This window comes from Raphanus sativus, chromosome 2, assembly GCF_000801105.2.
Source record: "Raphanus sativus cultivar WK10039 chromosome 2, ASM80110v3, whole genome shotgun sequence".
Classification (NCBI taxonomy): Eukaryota; Viridiplantae; Streptophyta; class Magnoliopsida; order Brassicales; family Brassicaceae; genus Raphanus; species Raphanus sativus.
In genome coordinates, this window is record NC_079512.1 from 24123316 (window position 1) to 24144223 (window position 20908).

Below are 20908 nucleotides of genomic sequence, written 5' to 3' on the forward strand. Positions count from 1 at the left end.
TATATAATAGTTGAGGCTATAAGTCATTAAAAGCGTCCACATAGAATTTAAAACAGCCAATCGTATTACGACACATCGTTATTTTACATAATTATTTTCAAAAAATCAATATTTCCAAAAACAATTTATTTCGTAATAAAATACAAATCAATATCGAATAAGGCAAACTAACAAAGGTGAAAATATTATACATATAATAATTTCGAAATTTAACATAAATAATTAAGAATATAATAATTAATATAATTCATCATTATAATTTATCATTTTCAAAATGTTAATATTTCCAAAGAAAACTAAAAGTAAAACGAGATTAGTATTATATATAATTAAATTAAAATAAGTATTAACATTTGAAAAGTTACTTAAAATGTTAAATTTTATGATAAAATAGAAAATCAAAACCCAAATAGTAATATTAACAAAAAATTATGTTTTCTATTTTATCAGGAAGTTTGGATTTCAAATTATAGAAAAGACTAACTATACATAAATTATTGGAAAAAATATATATGAAATCTTTATCACAATGTAAGTAATTTTTTAGATGCGAATTTTCTAAGATGGGTAGAATTCACAACTGTGAAATTGTTATTTAATGTTTCATACAATTTGTAATTGGCATTCAAAAAAAGTTTAAATAGAATATAAGTCTAAATCATTTATAAATAGAAAATATACTTAAACGCTAGTAAATACTGAAACAAAACGTTAAAAGAAAACAAGCAAATCAGCATTTAATTTATGCATTAATTTAGCTCTTTCCTTTTTCTTGATTACGAAACTAACCACACCTTCCTTCTCATTACCACAACACTAAATCCCTTTAGGAATATAAAATCGACTTCGGATCCACTCGAGGAATCATCTTCAACATTTTCCATTTTTCAACCTCAGTTAAGCACTCTCTCAAGAAAACATGTCTCCTAACGTTCTCCGGTGGTTCAGCCTCGTCGCTATCCTCTGGCTTCAGTCTATCAATGGGACCAACTTGAGCTTCCCTGCTTACTCTTCACAGCTCAAAGAGTTTCTCTCAATCTCTCAGTTTAAACTCAACTACCTCTCTTTCGCCTCCGACGCCGGAAAAGTTCTCGGTTTTATCTCCGGGATCGCCGCCGTTTATCTTCCTCTACCGCTCGTCCTTCTCGCCGGTGGTTCTTTAGGTTTCGCCGGCTACGGTCTCCAGTATCTCTGTATGGTCAAAAAGATGTTCACGTTATCGTTTTACCAGATCTGGGGCCTGAGTTTCTTGGCGGGAAACAGTATCTGCTGGATCAACACGGCTTGTTACATCGTCGCCATCAACAGTTTTCCGGTGCACCGTCAAGTTGCCGTGGGGATAACGGCAAGTTATCAAGGTTTGAGTGGGAAAATCTACACCGACATGGTTCAAACGTTCTTCTACTCGTTATCATAAATATATTCATCTTTCATTTCATAAGCTTTGTGCACCCACTAAAATCTACATTTAGATTCGTCACTATCACCAACCATCATAACAAACAAAACCAAACTTTAAATGCACTAAAAATCGATATCTACATTTTCTCAATGCAAACCATTGAACCAACCATACTATGTAACACCCATCAGATGCTCCTAACCTTTATTTCAAGTTTCAAAGATGGCCGTATACATTCCGACAAAGCACGATCCAAATCGATGTCAAACAACATGAGTTTAAGACTCAATGGATGACTTACAATAAAACACTGTGAAACAACGAGCATCCATTGATATTATAGAGGATTGAACCATAAACAATATCATGAGCAAAGAAAAGAGTATGATGGACTTCAAACACATAACAAAAACAAGCTGAGAGTCCCAACCATCAAACGATAAAACCAATTAAAAAAAATTCGTGGAGACCTGGCGACCTGGAGACTTACGACTTGGAGACCTGGAAACTTGACACCCTTCCTGGATGAAGAAGTTTAATATTGCCTATAGCTGTCTAGCTGTAGAAGAGACATAGTTGCGTAACTGGAGACCTCTTTCCTATATACCTAGCTAAAGGAGGGACCTAATTGCCTAGCTAAAGAGGAGACGTCTCTCCTAGCTGCCTAGTTGAAGGAGAGACCTAATCGCCTAACTGAAGAAGATACATTTCTCCAACAATCACATTTCATATCACACGTACAAAATATTATCTAAGAATTACATTTGGCTTGATTCCAATAACGTACACAACTTATCTAAAGGCACAACTCATAATATATTTAAAATCATCAATGGCCAATCTCTGAAATCTTGCTCATTGGAAGAAGATTTGAAACCTCTTATCACGAAGAGTAATACAATTAGTATGGCACTGAGGTTCAGGGGACCTCTAATTGCAAAGACATAAAGCGATGAATGTGAAATGAAACTCAAGACACCTGGTATTAGCTTCCTTGTCACATAATCAATCAAAAACCATAACCATAATTTATGAGTTGATCAGGTGGTCCATCAAGAAGATAGCTCGAAGACACAACCACCTAAGATATCAAAGGCATAAGGATGAAAACCTTGAACTCCGACTGGAAAAATGACCAAAGAGGACCCTCGATCTTACACGTGAACATAGTGATCTCCTAACAATGACCAATCACCTCCTCGTAAGAGAAAAATTTAAGAAACTTAACCACCAAGGTTCCTTAAACTAACTTTCAAAACCAAACAAGCAGAGAAAAGAGTTAGCAGATTCCATCAAAATAATCAACATCCAAGAGATAAAACTTCAGAACATAACCCCGCAACCACGAACACCAGAAAAGAAAGAGGTGAACTAGTGCAGCAAATCTTAATCATAATCTGTGGGTCCGTCACAGCTGTTCTGCAGTGAGGCGGGTACAACTCGATCTATTTGAAAATTTTGAATTGTGGATTGGATTGAACTTATATTGTGCATAGGGGATGCATGTCGGTATAATTTAATTCGCGGATACCCTCAAAATTGGAAAATATTTTTTTTATAAAGAATAATTTATTTAAAATAGTTGAATAGTTAAAAAAAATTAAAATTTTGATTATTAATATCTAATTTATATTATCTAAAAATGACTATTATTTTATTATTAATAATTTCACCAGCGGGGGTTCTGTGTGACACCCATAAATTTAAACGGATGGATACAGATGTAGTTTATCTTTCTTGCAGATTAGTTAGATCAAAATTTTGAATCAAAAATGATTTAATCCATAGCTTGGCAGAATAGACGTGGTAAGGTTGACCCGGTTCCAAGCACTAAGAGCATCCCCATTAGAAGATGTAATGGGGTTCATGGGCTCAAGTTCATAAGCCTGAATTGATTTAAAAAAATAAAAAATGGCTTTAATTCGTTGAACCGATCCTTATGGATGAACTTATGAAACAGGTTCAAACCACGTGTCAATCATTCACTGCCTTCTCCTTCCGTCACAAACATCAGCTCCTAACCGTCTTCTCTCTTCCAAGACTCCTCCCTTTTTCTCAAAACCCTCTCTCCAGATCCACCTTCCTCGGCGAGTAGTAGCACCGTCGATGAGTTAGATCCCGCCGCCACCGCCGCCGGAACAACAATATCCGTCGACCGTTCCGCTCTCTTCAATCCTCCCGGTAATTCATCCCACCTCCACACTTTATAGTGAGTTCAATTTGACTGCTTTTGGAGAGAGAGTCTGATTTGTTGTTGTTTAAAATCGAACTTAGACCACTCTCATGAACCCACACCAGACTCGGAGCTCGTCAAGCACCTCAAGAGTGTCATCAAGGTTACCTTACAACCGATTCTTATTTAGAAAGATTGAAACTTCTTTTTGTTTGATTAAAATTAATGCACCATCACAGTTTCGTGGTCGGCCAATCTCAGTTTGTGAGTTTGACGAGGTAAATGTTTCATGTCTTCTTAGGAGTTGTGAGTTTGTGTGCTTGAGATTGGTTTTATTACGCCAATTTCACTGTGTTTTCAATTTTATTGATTGGTGTGTATGTATTTGTCCATATTATGCTTTCCTTAACTAGTGCAATCCAAGGGCTCGAGTTTAGTGGCCTTGATTTGCCGGATTCAGTTGGAGAGTTTGTTGTTAGTGGGGTTCTCGTTCTTCAGTGCGAGAGAGTATTGCAGTTGATTTCACGTTTCATGCAGGCAAAAAACATCCTGGTGAATCTGCAGGAAAGCTTAATATGGACATCCTGGTGAATCTGCAGGATCGGCTAAAGATGGTTTTGGATTCTTGGAGAAGGAATATAGCAGCAGACAAGAAAACAGCAGCAAGTAGCATAATAATATATGTAGACTTTGGTCTGAGAATTGGAGGGCCATTGTAGCTGAAGCTCAAGGTCAAAGCATTCCTTATTCTTCTTTACGTCATATAATAGCTGGCTTGTTTGTCTGTAGTAAAAACAGAGTTTTGTGATTATTCTGGTGATGCTCTGCCTTAAACCTCTTTGAAAGTGATCAAAATTGTACTCACTTCATGTTTTGTTGTTCAATGCTTTTTCCTATTTTGTACACTAAGCTCTAGCTCACCTTTGTTATTTCTTTGAAACAGAAATTCAGGTTTTGTTACGTATGAGATTAGTTCTAGGTTGTGGTGCTTGTAAAAACATTGTTGATTAGTTTGTTGTTATTTTTATTCCTAAGAACTTTTTATTCAGGTTCACCAATGTAAAGAGCACAATAGATAGAGGTTCATCACTGTTGACCAAAAAAAAAAGATAGAGATTCATCATCATTCATGGTCCCATCAAAATATATAAAAAAAATTTTATGAACCCCAAGATGGGGTTCACTAATGATATCTCATGTTTTTATAGATTTTTAGATTCATATTTTAGATTATAATGATCATTTTAGGTTGCATTTAGATGTATTTATTGCATTTGCATATACAATTGCATTTAACAGGGGTTGGAATGCACATTTGGAAGTTTGGGGCGAAATTCAAGGGTTAAATCTGCACTTTCGGAAGTTATGGGTCAGATTGAGAACAGACCAGAAGAAGAGGGACCAAGGTTGCAAATTTGGAGTATCTGCCTGGGTTAAATTGTCACAATAGAAAGTTCAGGGACCAATTATTGAGGACATTCCTGCACGATTGAAAGTCTGAGTCCGAGTTCAAAGTAATCAAAAGATCAGGGACTGGTGTTGCAAAACTCTGGGAAATCACCATTGGAGGTCACGAGCTTTCTTCTGCGACGAACCATGACAACGGCTGCGACAGACCATTCTCAGAGCACGCCACGCGGTGAAGAAGAGAGCAGGACGGAGATTCACGAGCTCGTCCTTAATTTGGAGAAGTCGTTCGGCGGAGAAATTCATCGGAGCTTGACGGCGGTTCCGGAGCTTCCATGGCGGAATCATGTCGAGGAAGAAGACTGAGACTTGACGCCATGGAGCTTTAATTCTGGTGGATTGCGTGGAGGAAGCTTCGACATGGAGGTCACGACTTGAGAAGAACCACGAAGAAGATGAAGCACGCCCACCGGTTCGAGATTGGACTTGCAGTGATCTACTGGAGCGGGGGACTTGAAGCGGGGTAAGCACACTGGTGTGAAGGCTAGAGCGGGGTAGAGAGACCTGACGGAGCGGAGTGCACTAGACCGCTCGGGTTTATGACGAGAAACAAAGCAAAACGGCTAGAGCGGGGTTCTAGAGCGGGGTTGCGACTCCGCTGCGTGTTTTCTAATTTGAGCGATTTGTAATGTTCTAAGGGCTTTTTAGACTTTTTAATATCAACCATTAGGGTTTGGAAGGATCATATAAATACTTTTTAGATCCTAATTAGGAGAAAGGAACTATTTTTCTCTCAAAAACACATTTGTAAACCTTGAAGAAAGCTTGGATCTTTGATCCTTTTTCATCTTATTTTCTTTGTGTTTATTGGATTATCTTGTTCACTAAACATGTTTAACCTTGAATCATCTTTGGTTTTTGGGTTAATCATGTCTATTAGTGAGTAGATCTATCTAGGATTCATGGGCTAGGGTGATTAAGGGTGATTAGTGAAGATCTAGGGTGTTTAGTGTTAAATCTCCTTATTTCCTTGCTTGTTGAGGGTTCTCAATGCTATTTTGGTTTTGATCATACTAAAATAGATCCTTAGGCATTTCCTGCCCGAAAGGTGTATGATGAAATGCCTGAACCAACTCTTCAATGCTTTTAATGCACTTTGCCAAAGAGATTTGTTGTTAAAGGTGTTAAGATTGCTAGTAGACTTGTTCTCCATGATTGCTTTAGTAACATTCAACCAAAGGGATTTGATGCTTGAGTTGCTTTAGCAAATGAACATTCATCTAGGGATAGAGCTTGTTTAGTATTGTGTCTAGGCATAAGGAAAGTGCTTGATTGATAGCTTGTCACCTTTAGATTGGATCTCCATCACCCAAGATCAAATGCCTAGCCCCATGAGTCCACTTGCTTCATATTGAGAAAGAAAGTTCACTCTTTTATTGCATTTCTAGTCTAGTTTTAGTTCACTTCACTTCACTCAATTGGTTGCACTTAGATTAAGCATAGACTTGCATTCCCTTTGCATTAGAATCACTTAGGATTGGTTCGACAATCTTTTATACTACATCATTTGATTAGGAGCCTTGAAACTCCTAGCATCAAATTGGCGCCGTTGCCAGGTTCTAAGTTGATTTTGACATTGGGATTTAGTCACTTGCTTGAGACTAAGTCATTTTTATTTTTATTGTGATATTGGCTCTGCTTCTTCCTCTTTTTGCATTTCAGGTGTATGAACTTGAGAAGTAGAGGGACTACAAACCTCACTCCACTAGTACTAGACATCCGGGCTTTGGAAAGAGAGAATACAAGAAGAAGGAGAGAAGAGGAGCAACAGGCTCATTTCAACAGATTGGGTTTTGATATGGCTCACCATCAGAACCAAAATCAAGATGGAGAGATCCCTTTGGGAGCTGCCCAAGAGGGGAATGGTCAAGGAGCTGCGAACCTTCGACCACAACACCCACAGCGCCAAGCTCGCGCCATTGGAACCTATGATCGCCCTCACATTCATGGTCATAGGTTGGGAATCAGAGCACCACCTGTGGCGAACAACAACTTCGAGATCAAGTCAGGGCTACTCAACACCATTGAACACAACAAGTTTCATGGCCTGGCAGCTGAAAATCCTATTGATCACTTGTACAAGTTTGATCAGTATTGTAGCTTGTCCAAGACAAATGGTGTCTCTGAAGATGCATTCAAGCTGAAGTTGTTTCCCTTCTCTTTGGGAGACAAGGCACATCAGTGGGAGAGGTCTGTCCCAAGTGACACTATCACCACTTGGGAGGGATGTAAGGAAGCCTTCTTGGAGAAATTCTTCTCTACCTCAAGGACAGCTAAGATAAGGAATGAGATCTCTGGTTTCCAGCAGAAGAATCTAGAAAGCTTCAATGAGGCATGGGAGAGATTCAAGGACTACCAAGCTCAGTGTCCTCATCATGGTTTCAGCAAGGAGAGCTTGCTTAGCACTTTCTACAGAGGAGTTCTCCCATCTTGCAGACACAGGCTTGACACTGCGAGTAATGGTTTCTTCTTGGGCAGAACTGAGCAGGATGCAGAGGAGCTGGTGGAGAACATGGCAAAGAGTGACTCAATCTACAATGAGGAGTATGATAGAGCCAACAGAGGGAATGACCAGCAGACAAGGAAAGATATCAAATCTTTGCAAGACAAGTTGGACTTGGTTCTTTCAAACCAATCCAAGAAAGAGCAGGTTAGCTTTGTTGGTGATCCTAGTCAAGAGGTTCCTCCTAAGGTGAATGAAGTTGATGGTTTGGGAGGGCAAGAAGAGTTGTGCTTCATCAATGCTAATGGCACCTGGTATAGGAAAGAGCCAAACTTTCAATACCAAAACAACTACCAGCAAAGACCTCACTACAACAATCAGCAAGGAGGACACCAGGCCACGCAAAGCTACCCTCCTGGTTTCAGCAACCAAAGTAATCAGTCTACTCAAGCTCAAGGCAGTTCTTCTCAAGCTGCATCTTCAGATTCAAGTGTGGATTCTATGTTCAAGAAACTCTTGGAATTTCAAGCCAGAAATGAGAAGACAATGGTTTATGAGTTCAAGAACATCCACACAAAGATTGATGGGAACTACTCTGACCTCAACAACAAGTTCTTACAACTTGCATCTCGCTTCAACACTTTGGAGAGTCAGGTCGCCTCTATGCCATCATCTTCCAAGAGCTCAATGGGATCTCTACCAGGGAAACCAGAAAAGAATCCCAAGGAGTCTTGCAATGTTATCATCTCTACTACTTCTTCAGAGATTGAGCTGAGTGATTATGAGAAAGAGGTAGATGAGATTGAGAAGCTAGTGTTTGGGACTGAGCTTGGAAAAATTGAGAAATTGGTTGTAGCAACAGCTGAAGCACAGATGGTGGATAAAGCTATGGAAAGGGTTCAGGTACAAGCAGAAAGGAAGGTTGAAGCAACGAATCTGCTGAGAGTTGAGCCTAGTGCTGAGAAACCAGTTGAGAAGAGAGCTGACCAGAAGCTGAAAGAGGTGACGAAAGACGACACTGAGATTGAGCTGTCACCATATGACAAGCTCCCTTTTCCACAAAGGGTCCTCACCAAAGCTCAGAAAAAGGTTATCTCCAAGTTCAGGAAAGATCTTAGTGATGTTGGGGTCAGGCTCCCAGAAATCTCTGGTATGCGTGAAGCTCATGTCCAAATGATGCTCATCAAGGACATTCTAGACCACCAAACAGAAGTGGCCGAGCTTTTGGACATCTCCATTTTGAAGATTGATCCACCAGTCCCTCCACAGTCCCTCCCTAAACTAGAATCTCAAGGAAAGTTCACATTGTCTTGCTCCCTTGGTAAGATCACTATGAATGATGCTTTGGTTGATTCTGGTGCAAGTGTGAATGTGATCTCATTGGAAATGGTGAAAAGTCTTGGTATTGAAGGCATGGAGCCAAACACATCTTCTCTCATGTTTGGTGATTCATCTTCTACAACCCCTATTGGCATCATCAAGGATTACCCTTTGAAGATTGGAGCATGCACCATTCCTATAGACCTCACTGTCCTGAAGATGGCAACTGAGAAGAGAGTTCCTTTGATCCTTGGCACTCCATTTCTCACAACAGTTGGAGCATGTATTGATTTCCCAAACAAGAAGGTCACACTCCTCAATGTGAACAAGACTGTCTCTTACCCAATCCAATCTCCAATGGATGTTAGGTATTGTGGAACAATCACTTGTGAAGAACCATCCATTGAGAAGATCCAAGCTAAAGTGGATGTTCCTGAGAAAGACGATCTTGTTGGAGAGTCCTCTAAAAAGATGTGTGATGAGCACTTGGAAAGTGCTAAAAAGGAAGAGGTGAGTAGAGCCACAAAGGCTGCTCATGGCATAAAGAAGATAGTGAAAGAAACTCATCCTCCACCTCTTGATAAGACTCCTCACACTCTCACTCTCCACCCAATGAAGCTCAAGGATGGAGCCATTGAGTACAAGATCAAGTGCAAAGGCATGTCCAAGCCATTCTCAAGTGCAAGGGCCATCATCACTCCTCAGCTTCAAAACGACCCCATCAAGCTCCAAGAGCTCCTCTCTCAGGTCCTCACCATCACTCTTGAAGGTGGGAAGGATCCTCCTTCTCACTAGTATAAGAGAAAAGGTAGTCAAGCTAGTGACTCAAAACAAGCTCACTTGGGAGGAATTCCCATGGTTATCCTTGTATATAAATTTGCTATTTCATTTCTTTATGTTTTCAATAAGTGTGGCAGAAGTTTCAGGCCAGCTCAAAGCTCAAGCTCTAGACACCCATTACCACACTTCACTCTCCACTTGAGGTATCACTCCAACCCTTCTTTGTACATACCATTGCTTTTATCATATTTTCGGTATCTCCTTCTCTCTTATTCACACAGAGACTGTGTGATTTAAGTGTGGGGGAGGTACCAAGTATTTAATCATGTTTGTTTTGTTGATTGTGAATCTCATGCATTGCATTGTACATTCATATATGCATAGAAAAAACCAAAAAAGAAAAAAAATTGAAAATTGCATAAAGATCATATAGATTGCATTCACTTGCATATGGAGCAGCTGTTGATAATGCCTTGTAAATAACACTTGTTTGCACTGAATTTGACACCCTAGTTAAGCATATCAAGTAGCTTAGGCATCTCTTTAAAACCTTGCACGCTTCGAGCTTTGAACACTCTTCTTGAAACATGTGCTTGCTTGATATTGGCATTGTTCTTGAAACCAGCTCCAACCTGAATCTTGATTTAAATGAACTTAATCTCTCTTGCATATGGGCATTTGCATACTTGATCATGGATCTCATACACATTTGGGTTATCTTTTCCATTGTACCACTCTTTGTTAACCCAAATGGCACTCCCTTACCCTAAAACCCTTACCATTATTTGAAGCCTACATTGATTTGTATGAGTGAGGCCTCTTTTGATAGTTTGTCATGTGCAAAATCTTGAGAGTATTGGGAGCGACATGGATTTGTTCTCATCTCTTGCTAGCATAGGGTCATCATTTGAGCTAGCTTCTAGGATGGTGAGTGGGTGTATGTTTCTTAAAGGTTTAATGTCTTGGGTTTGGGGTGTGAGAAAGATGAGCAATAGAGTGTTATGAGAAAGAAAAGCCTTAAGGACCTAGAATAGAAAGAAAAAAAAAAGAAGATCTAGTTTGTATTGTTTGAGACTTTCCCCCTATATATATAAAAAGAAAAAAAGAAAAAAAAAATTCAAAAAGATAGTGGGGAAGGGAAAATAAAAAGAGTTAGAGCTTAAAAAAGTGAATAAGAGGTCCTTAGTGGTTAAGTCATAAGAAAAGAGAGTTGTTCATTGGGTGAGTGATGTGAGTGTTTGTTATTTTGGGGTATGGGATGAATGAAAGGGGTGTAGAATTTGTAATCACTTAGGAATGGGTAGAATGATGAGGATGAATCCATGTATGCATGAATTGCTCCTAGTCTTAGATAAATTTTGCATAATGATCAAGCTCTTTAATTCTTGAGTGATTGCCACCTTAAAATGATGCATTGAACCCTCTTTTTCATCCATATTAGACCATTTGATCACCTAGCCAAATGATTGAGATCATGTGCCCATTTGTGAGAATTCACCTTGTGTGTGTGTGTGTGAATCAATATGAGGGCTGGTTAAGAAGACTTGTTGGTTGATGAGTATTGCATATTGTGTAGAGGCATAAGAGTATTGATAGGCCTAGAGAAGCTAGAGTATAATAAGAGAGTGTGCTCATGCTATTTGCTATGTTTCTTTAGGATGTCAAGTTGAGTGCTATGAGTGTTTCTTTTGGTTATAAGCTCCATCTTTATATCTCTCCTCCATAGTTCTTGAAAGTTTACTTGTGGACAAGTAAATGACTAGTGTGGGGGAGTTGATATCTCATGTTTTTATAGATTTTTAGATTCATATTTTAGATTATAATGATCATTTTAGGTTGCATTTAGATGTATTTATTGCATTTGCATATACAATTGCATTTAACAGGGGTTGGAATGCACATTTGGAAGTTTGGGGCGAAATTCAAGGGTTAAATCTGCACTTTCGGAAGTTATGGGTCAGATTGAGAACAGACCAGAAGAAGAGGGACCAAGGTTGCAAATTTGGAGTATCTGCCTGGGTTAAATTGTCACAATAGAAAGTTCAGGGACCAATTATTGAGGACATTCCTGCACGATTGAAAGTCTGAGTCCGAGTTCAAAGTAATCAAAAGATCAGGGACTGGTGTTGCAAAACTCTGGGAAATCACCATTGGAGGTCACGAGCTTTCTTCTGCGACGAACCATGACAACGGCTGCGACAGACCATTCTCAGAGCACGCCACGCGGTGAAGAAGAGAGCAGGACGGAGATTCACGAGCTCGTCCTTAATTTGGAGAAGTCGTTCGGCGGAGAAATTCATCGGAGCTTGACGGCGGTTCCGGAGCTTCCATGGCGGAATCATGTCGAGGAAGAAGACTGAGACTTGACGCCATGGAGCTTTAATTCTGGTGGATTGCGTGGAGGAAGCTTCGACATGGAGGTCACGACTTGAGAAGAACCACGAAGAAGATGAAGCACGCCCACCGGTTCGAGATTGGACTTGCAGTGATCTACTGGAGCGGGGGACTTGAAGCGGGGTAAGCACACTGGTGTGAAGGCTAGAGCGGGGTAGAGAGACCTGACGGAGCGGAGTGCACTAGACCGCTCGGGTTTATGACGAGAAACAAAGCAAAACGGCTAGAGCGGGGTTCTAGAGCGGGGTTGCGACTCCGCTGCGTGTTTTCTAATTTGAGCGATTTGTAATGTTCTAAGGGCTTTTTAGACTTTTTAATATCAACCATTAGGGTTTGGAAGGATCATATAAATACTTTTTAGATCCTAATTAGGAGAAAGGAACTATTTTTCTCTCAAAAACACATTTGTAAACCTTGAAGAAAGCTTGGATCTTTGATCCTTTTTCATCTTATTTTCTTTGTGTTTATTGGATTATCTTGTTCACTAAACATGTTTAACCTTGAATCATCTTTGGTTTTTGGGTTAATCATGTCTATTAGTGAGTAGATCTATCTAGGATTCATGGGCTAGGGTGATTAAGGGTGATTAGTGAAGATCTAGGGTGTTTAGTGTTAAATCTCCTTCTTTCCTTGCTTGTTGAGGGTTCTCAATGCTATTTTGGTTTTGATCATACTAAAATAGATCCTTAGGCATTTCCTGCCCGAAAGGTGTATGATGAAATGCCTGAACCAACTTCAATGCTTTTAATGCACTTTGCCAAAGAGATTTGTTGTTAAAGGTGTTAAGATTGCTAGTAGACTTGTTCTCCATGATTGCTTTAGTAACATTCAACCAAAGGGATTTGATGCTTGAGTTGCTTTAGCAAATGAACATTCATCTAGGGATATAGCTTGTTTAGTATTGTGTCTAGGCATAAGGAAAGTGCTTGATTGATAGCTTGTCACCTTTAGATTGGATCTCCATCACCCAAGATCAAATGCCTAGCCCCATGAGTCCACTTGCTTCATATTGAGAAAGAAAGTTCACTCTTTTATTGCATTTCTAGTCTAGTTTTAGTTCACTTCACTTCACTCAATTGGTTGCACTTAGATTAAGCATAGACTTGCATTCCCTTTGCATTAGAATCACTGAGGATTGGTTCGACAATCTTTTATACTACATCATTTGATTAGGAGCCTTGAAACTCCTAGCATCAACTAATGAGGATGCTCTAAGAGCTTTCTCCATTGGAGAGGTTCAGTGGACATCTAAAACTTAGAAAAGAAAAAAAAAACAAAATTAGGAGAGAAAATACATAGAGGTTTGGTTCAGAGATATTCTTGTAAATGTTACGGATACTCAACAACATTTTTACTTCTCATGTATTGGTCCATCTATTTAAAAATAAATTGAAATTAATAATAACAATATAATATTTTTTTTTAAACTAAAAGAGTTTCTAACCAATAAGATTGCTGACCACTAATGAGAAGGTGTTGATATTATGTTATATATTATTGTCATTTCATCATCTAGGGGGGATTTTAAAACGAATAACTCGGCATATAATTTTATATTTTATGTATGATTACGATATATGAATAGTAGTATAAACGTCTTGGGCAAACATGTGAGTATCTGAATTTCTAAACTAAGACTTCAACTAATTCATTCGTTAACTTTGACCATCTCATTATTTGACCAAGCTTTGCCATGAAATATGATGGCTAGCTCTTAAGTCAAATAAAGAAAATATGATGGCTATATTGGGTAGTTGATAAAGGACTATATATGTTAATTATAAAGAATAATTATCTTTGGAGTTTAATGGAAATAATTACTACATCCGTTCCTGAAAATAATTTTTTTAGAGTTTTCAAGTTTATTAAAAATATAATAAATATTTACAGCTTAATTTACTATTTATTTTTAATATATTTTCCGTTAACTATCCACCAATAAAATTTAATCAATTCAAAAATATCTTAAATATATAAAAAGTTTATCTTTCTGGAATAAAAATAAATCTAAAAAATCTTATTTTGGGAACAGAGATAATATTGAATAAATTAATATCCTCCTTGTTCTTCTATTTTCTTAGTGTAAGATAACTTTTCGAAGAAATACTTTTTCATTCATGATACAGAATGATGCATTTTTATTATTTTCTAACTAAGGAATATCATAAAAATAAAGAATGTACAGAAAATTTTATCCCGTCATTTTTATTTGTATTTTGTGGCTATACCTTCGTAACTACAAAAAACTGTGGCCATCGTGGCTGCATAGCTATTCACAGTCTTGCTATAGCACATTCGTGGTTAAATTTAACCATGATTTAGACATTTTTTTATCCGTGGCTATTAAAAAATTAAAACAAAAAAACTATTAACTGTTTATAAAATAAAATACAAAAAACAATCTATCTTATTAAAACAGAAACATTATAACTTCTTCTAGGTAGATTTTTAAGTTGGACATCACATTATTATTCTTAATCTAACCTTTCATTTAAATATTTCCTTAAAGAGTTAGATATCAACCATCTATTAATTAACTCCACAATAAGATCTATGTCTTACATTATATACATCTATTAAACAAAATATCTATTATTTTCGTTAGAGTATACTCACATTATCATATTTATATTATATCATAGTACAAATATAACAATCCCTCTCTTTTATTATAGTCAAATGAATACAATAAACCTCTCTTTTATTATAGTCAAATGAATACGATAAATGTCTCCAATATTTACACGAGTCTGAATTATTAAAAATAAAAATATAAATAGATAGAAATAAAAATAAATATTACACATGTTATTAAAAATATAAATATTATTACACGAGTAGGTTGACAAAATATTACAAAAATTACACGAATCTTTAGCCAGTCATTATACAACTAAACCAATTGATTCAATTAACCAAATAACTCTCAACCTACAATATCGGATTTAAAAAACAATTATTTGGCATCAAATACTGATGAATCTTTAAATTTTTAATAGCTTGATACATAACTTTTAAAACTCAATACTAAAGATATCAGAATATATTTTTTTGATTCTCAAATAATTGAGGTTTACTTTGAATATACATTGAATAGAATATACTAATGTATATTCTTATTTCAAAAACATCAATTTATACTTTTAAAAAAAATCGATTATTGAAAAACCTCTTCACCAAGTTGAGTCTACTATACCTAAAATCTCGGTTACAATCAAATATTCACAATCAAATTGCCAGATTTGAAAATCATGAATATGGAAAACCCTCTTCTCCAAGTTTATTCTACTATACCTAAAATTTCGGTGTCAATAGATTTTGTATTTATTATATCTAACTTAATAGGTTAGAAAATATTCAATTCCTCCCACTTAAAATGTGTGTACAAGTACTTGCCTTCGTATTTATCATTGGACATTCGCAAAACATTCAGAAAAAACTCCCAAAAAGCACAATGTCAAAACCAAATCGTATTGTTTGATATTATATTAGTGTTTTCACCATACAATTATATCTCTAATACACCAATGAAAAACTATTAATAGAAAAAACAGTTTTAACATTTTTCTTAAACAATGATAAAACTCGAAATTATATAAAACCATATTATGTGAAAAAGACAAACTTCAAATTATATTAACTATTATAGAATATATGTTATGTGTTAAAAAATAAAAAATAATCCGCGCGGTCGCGCGGGTCATGATCTAGTTATATGCATATATAAATAATTAAATATACATATATGTCTGACGAGAACCACTACCACAATCAGTAGCAATTGGCTTGAAGCCCAAATTGGGCAAACACCGTCCATGCATAAGACGCACTAGTCCACAACACCTATCCATGATACATCTGCCTATAATACATGTATCCACGAGGCATCTGTACAAACTAATTGTTGACAACATTTAAGCTAAAATATTTTAATACATTATTAATATATATGGATATTGAAAGAAATATTATAAAATTATTTTTATATCCAAATGTGCAGCAAAGATCAGTATAATTTTCAGGGATATATAAAGAATATTTTAAATTACAGAGTAAATCTGAGTAGACAAATAAATTTTTTTAAAACGTTAAGAGGAAAACGTTTTTGCTATTATTTTTAACCATAATAGAATGATATAATTAGGTATGAGCAAAGAACCAAAGTACCGAATCGGAATATTCAAACCGAACCGAGGTTGGAAACCGAACTGAGTAGTCCTAGGAAACGGGGTGGACCTCCCCCCTCCCCCGGAACTGAAAACTCTAACATATCTGAATGATTCCTATATTTTTATATCTGAAATAATCAAACCGGAACCGAACTGAATAGTTCTGGGAAACGAGTCGGATCCGCCTGCCAATTTTTTTCTAATGACAAACACATTCTAAACCAAATATAAGTTTTAAGTCTCGATAAGCATAAAACATACAATAGACAACATACTTTCAAGTTTCAATAACAACACACAATGCATATAAAATGTGTATATATTTTTATTTATAATATATCCATTTATAATTTTTTAATTATAAATTTTAAACTATTTATAAAAAAAAATTTATATTCGTTTATTCATCTGTAACCGTAAATACTAACTAGAAATAGTTTTTGATTTTAAGAGGTTTAAAACGGTTTAAAACGAGTTATAGTAGTTTGTACGAGCATCAAAGATATTATAACTTAAGTTAATCTCTTACGAAAAAGTAGTTTTTTTCTTCTATCGAAATCAAAGATTATAAGAAAATGGGAATTGGGCAACTTTTAAGTTTGAATTAGAAAATTGGGCAAGCCCAAGTTTTTATTAGGTTGTTGGGCAACCTAGTAGAGAGAAAATAAATTTATGACATTTTTAACATTTTTGCCTATTAAATTTGGCAAGTTGAAAAAGTAATTTCGTGGGATCCAAAATCCACTTTGCCTATAAAAAATATTTTTTTTTCCCACTAACTTTTAACAACTAACTTTTGTGGACCCCATAAACATTTTTTATTCATTAAACTTGTTGATCATATTTAATATGGTTAAAAATCATATATGAGCAACTACTTTTAATATAATACATGTTTTTTCATATATAAAGTCAACATAAATCTATACGAATTAATATAAAATCGATGTAAACTCTAAAATTTATGAAAGTTACCCAATAAATTATACATTTTGACTCATAAAAGAAACTTTCATATTTATGAAATCTACCCAAATAAATGATAATTCATAAAATTATGTAAATTTATGGATAATTATCATAAATCTGAGTAAATTTAATAAACTTGGAAACCTTCATAGATCCTTCATTTTTGCCAAAATGGCAGGAAAATAAATTTGTCTACATTTAATTTTAATATATTTGGGTAAATTTAATAAATTTGGAAACTTACGTGAATCTTATATTTTTTTATCAAAATTGAGCTCACACTTTTTTGTTTTTGCCAAAAATAGAAACATTCACGAAATGCTACATTTTTCTCAAAAATAAAATGACAAATTGGGATCTGGCAGCAAAGTGCATTCCTTATAATTTTTATGTTTATAAAATGACAAAAATTGTTAATGAGATGACAAATTTGTTAATAAAATGACAAACCCTACACCTTTCACGATGAAGTGATCTAATAGCTTTAATTTTCAAGGATCATATCTACTTGCTAGAACCAATATAATCTCATATTGAGTACAACCTGCAGATTTCCAATCATCTCAAGTTCTTGATTAGTCATAGGTAGAGCCGTGCTTATAGTCTATTGAAAAAGATATCCGCTATAGTGCTATTTCACCCCCAAAAAATAGAGTTATTCTTAGGTTCACTAGGAGTGAACATTTAGGTTCATCCAACCAATAGCAATCAAGTATTTCATAATTAATATTTTTTAAAAAAAGAAAGAAAATATTGTCAAGTTATATTATGTTTTTAAAATAAATAAAATAAAAACACATAAAAATAATAGTCATTACAAAAAATGATTTTTTGAAAACTATTTTTAATATCGTCAAAAACACTAAACTCTAAACCCTAAATCCTAAACCCTAAACCCTTGGGTATACCCTAAACCCTTGGATAATTTTAAACTCTAAACCCTAAACCCTAAATTCTAAACCCTAAACCCTTGGATAAATCACAAAAACTTGGATAATCCTAAATTCTAAATCAAAAACACTAAACACTAAAACATTAAATCTTAAAAATACTATTATGGTTTAATGTTTTTAATTTAGGGTTTAGTATTTATCCAAGGGTTTAGGATTTAGAGTTTAGGGTTTAGTGTTTTATTGACGAAATTAAAATCTTTTTAAAAATCTTTTTTTGCATATATTATTATTTTTATTTTTTTAATATTTTATTTTTAAAATGTAATATAACTCGACAATATTTTGTTTATTTTTTTAAAAGATATCAATTGTGAAATGAGTGATTTCTATTGGTTGGTGAACCTTAAGGTTCACTCTAGGGGTGAACCCAAGAATAAGTCCAAAAAATATAGGATAATTTGGTGCCTCCATGTCAAGTATCTAGTGATTTTTATGTCTTAAGAAGTTAAGACTCAACCTGAGTTTGACCAAATTCTCTCGCATAAACTTCTTATCTTAAATATTTAAAATCATCAACAAAACACTAAACCTAAAATCCTAAACTCTAAACCATGAATCCTAAACCCGGAATCCTTGGGTAAATCCGGAACCCTTGGGTAAATCCGGAATCCGAATAAATTATACATTTTAACCCATAAAAAAAACTTTCATATTTATGAAATTTACCCAAATAAATGATAAATTATTCATAAAATTATATAAATTGATGGGTAATTTTCATAAATCTGGGTAAATTTAATAAACTTGGAAACCTACATGGATCTTTCATTTTTTGTCAAAATGGTAGGAAGAACAAATTTGTCTACATTTGTCTTAAATATTAAAAATCATCAACAAAACACTAAACCTAAAATCCTAAACTCTAAACCTTGAATCCTAAACCCGGAACCCTTGGGTAAATCCAGGACCATTGGGTAAATCCATAATTCGAAACAACCTGGAACCTTTAGGTAAATCCGGAACCATATGCCTAACGTTTAATACAATCTAATTCACTATAACTCAAGAAATAAGTATACGTATACATAAGATGTACGAATATCTAAGGTGTACGAATATATAAGGCGTACGTATACATAAGTATACATAAGGTGTACGAATACCTTAGGTGTACAAATACCTAAGGTGTACGAATACCTAAGGTATACAGAAGGTGTACGAATACATAAGGTGTACGAATATCAACATAACCCATCTAATACTTAAGATGTACAAATACATAAGGTGTACATATACATAAGTATACATAAGGTGTACAAATACATAAAATGTACGAATACCAACATAACCCATCAAATACTTAAGATGTACGAATACATAAGTATACATATATTTAAGGTATACGAATACATCGGTGTACGAATACATAACATTTATGAATACCTTTTGTTTATATCCCTTATGGCATTGGAGAGTTTAAATACATATTAAGTATAAAATTTAAATACATCTACGAATACAACGAGAGCACAGTGCTCTCCAAAACAATTATACATTAATTATTTAGAACTCACATTTTACTCTATATAAAATTTAAATATTTTGCTAATAACATATTGGTATTATAATCTAAAATTTTGTCAATCTCATTATAAATGATCTAATTAACTAAAAGGTGGTAAAAACAATCAAATAATTTATAACAACATTTCATTTGTGAAAGCTGATATACCAAAATATTTTCATTAAATTCAATAAAACAAATTAACATATTAGTTTGATTGTGTTTTCATATATGTGAAGCACATTCATTTAGACAACGTAATTTTTCATATAAAATTTAAGATTGTTTAGAAATGAAATGTTGAAATAAATAAGTGAAATACATCTTATAATAAACTAAACAATTAAATATTTTTTATAATAAAAAGCTAAACAATTAAAAAAACTAAACAATTAAAGATTAAACAATAAATAATTGACATTAAAGACATCTAAAATGAAATATAATGAAAGATTTCTTTAAAAAAAATATATCATATTTTTATTATGAAATATATAATACAGTTAAAAAAATCAATAAAATCGAAATAAAATCTAGATAATTTTTCAATAGAAAAAGACATTTTCTATTAATTTTTTAGTTTTTTTTCAATAAAATCACAGCCATGAAAACTAGAATTTTAGATGGATATAAGATGTTTTAATAGAAAATAGACATTTTATATTATCTTGTATTATTCAAAGATTTTTTAAAAACTAAATTATTTAAAAGATAATGAAATGTAATTTAAACAATTAAAAGATAATGAAATATAATGAAAGATTTTTTTTAAAACCAAACAATTAAGAGAATGTAATATGTAATACAATTACAATAAAATTTCAATAAATCAAAATCTAACATGAAACTAGAATTTTAGATGGATATAAGATGTTTTAATAGAAAATAGACATTTTATATTATCTTGTATTATTCAAAGATTTTTTAAAAACTAAATTATTTAAAAGATAATGAAATGTAATTTAAACAACTAAAAGATAATGAAATATAATGAAAGATTTTTTTTTAAAACCAAACAATTAAGAGAATGTAATATGTAATACAATTACAATAAATTTCAATAAAATCAAAATCTAACCTAGATAATTTTCCCCATTAGATTACTTTTAAGAAATCAATTTTCAAATTTTAATAAACATTTTTAGTATTTATACTTTTAATAATTAATAAATGATATATAGTATTTTGTATGATATTAAGCATTCATTTTAATCATTTTAGTGTATAAATATTGTATTTAGGTGCCATTAGGAGTTGCATATGTATAAATTTCATAAACAGGGGCTTGGAATGCACATAAGCGTAATGGTTTCTTATTTTTCAGTTAAAGAAAA

The 20908-nt window shown here is 34.2% G+C and overlaps 1 protein-coding gene, 1 long non-coding RNA gene and 1 other non-coding gene across 4 annotated transcripts; 2 read left to right on the plus strand and 1 right to left on the minus strand.

Moving 5' to 3' along the window:
• Positions 1-3388: 3388 nt before the first annotated feature.
• On the plus strand, positions 3389-4561 carry LOC130499247 (uncharacterized). Of its 2 annotated transcripts, XR_008938131.1 has the most exons (4): positions 3389-3583; positions 3677-3738; positions 3815-3853; positions 3989-4561. It is a non-coding gene; the product is annotated as an uncharacterized LOC130499247 (long non-coding RNA). The 2 variants fall into 2 exon arrangements; XR_008938129.1 differs by having other exon boundaries at positions 3815-4561.
• An 876-nt stretch (positions 4562-5437) lies between these two features.
• On the plus strand, positions 5438-9787 carry LOC130508640 (uncharacterized). The gene is made up of 5 exons (XM_057004240.1): positions 5438-5505; positions 6999-7232; positions 7716-8223; positions 8278-9574; positions 9723-9787. Exons 1-5 carry the CDS (start codon positions 5438-5440, stop codon positions 9785-9787), a joined length of 2172 nt encoding a protein of 723 aa, XP_056860220.1.
• Positions 7318-7424, minus strand: LOC130508936 (small nucleolar RNA R71). Its single transcript, XR_008943120.1, has one exon. It is a non-coding gene; the product is annotated as a small nucleolar RNA R71 (small nucleolar RNA).
• Positions 9788-20908: the final 11121 nt, after the last annotated feature.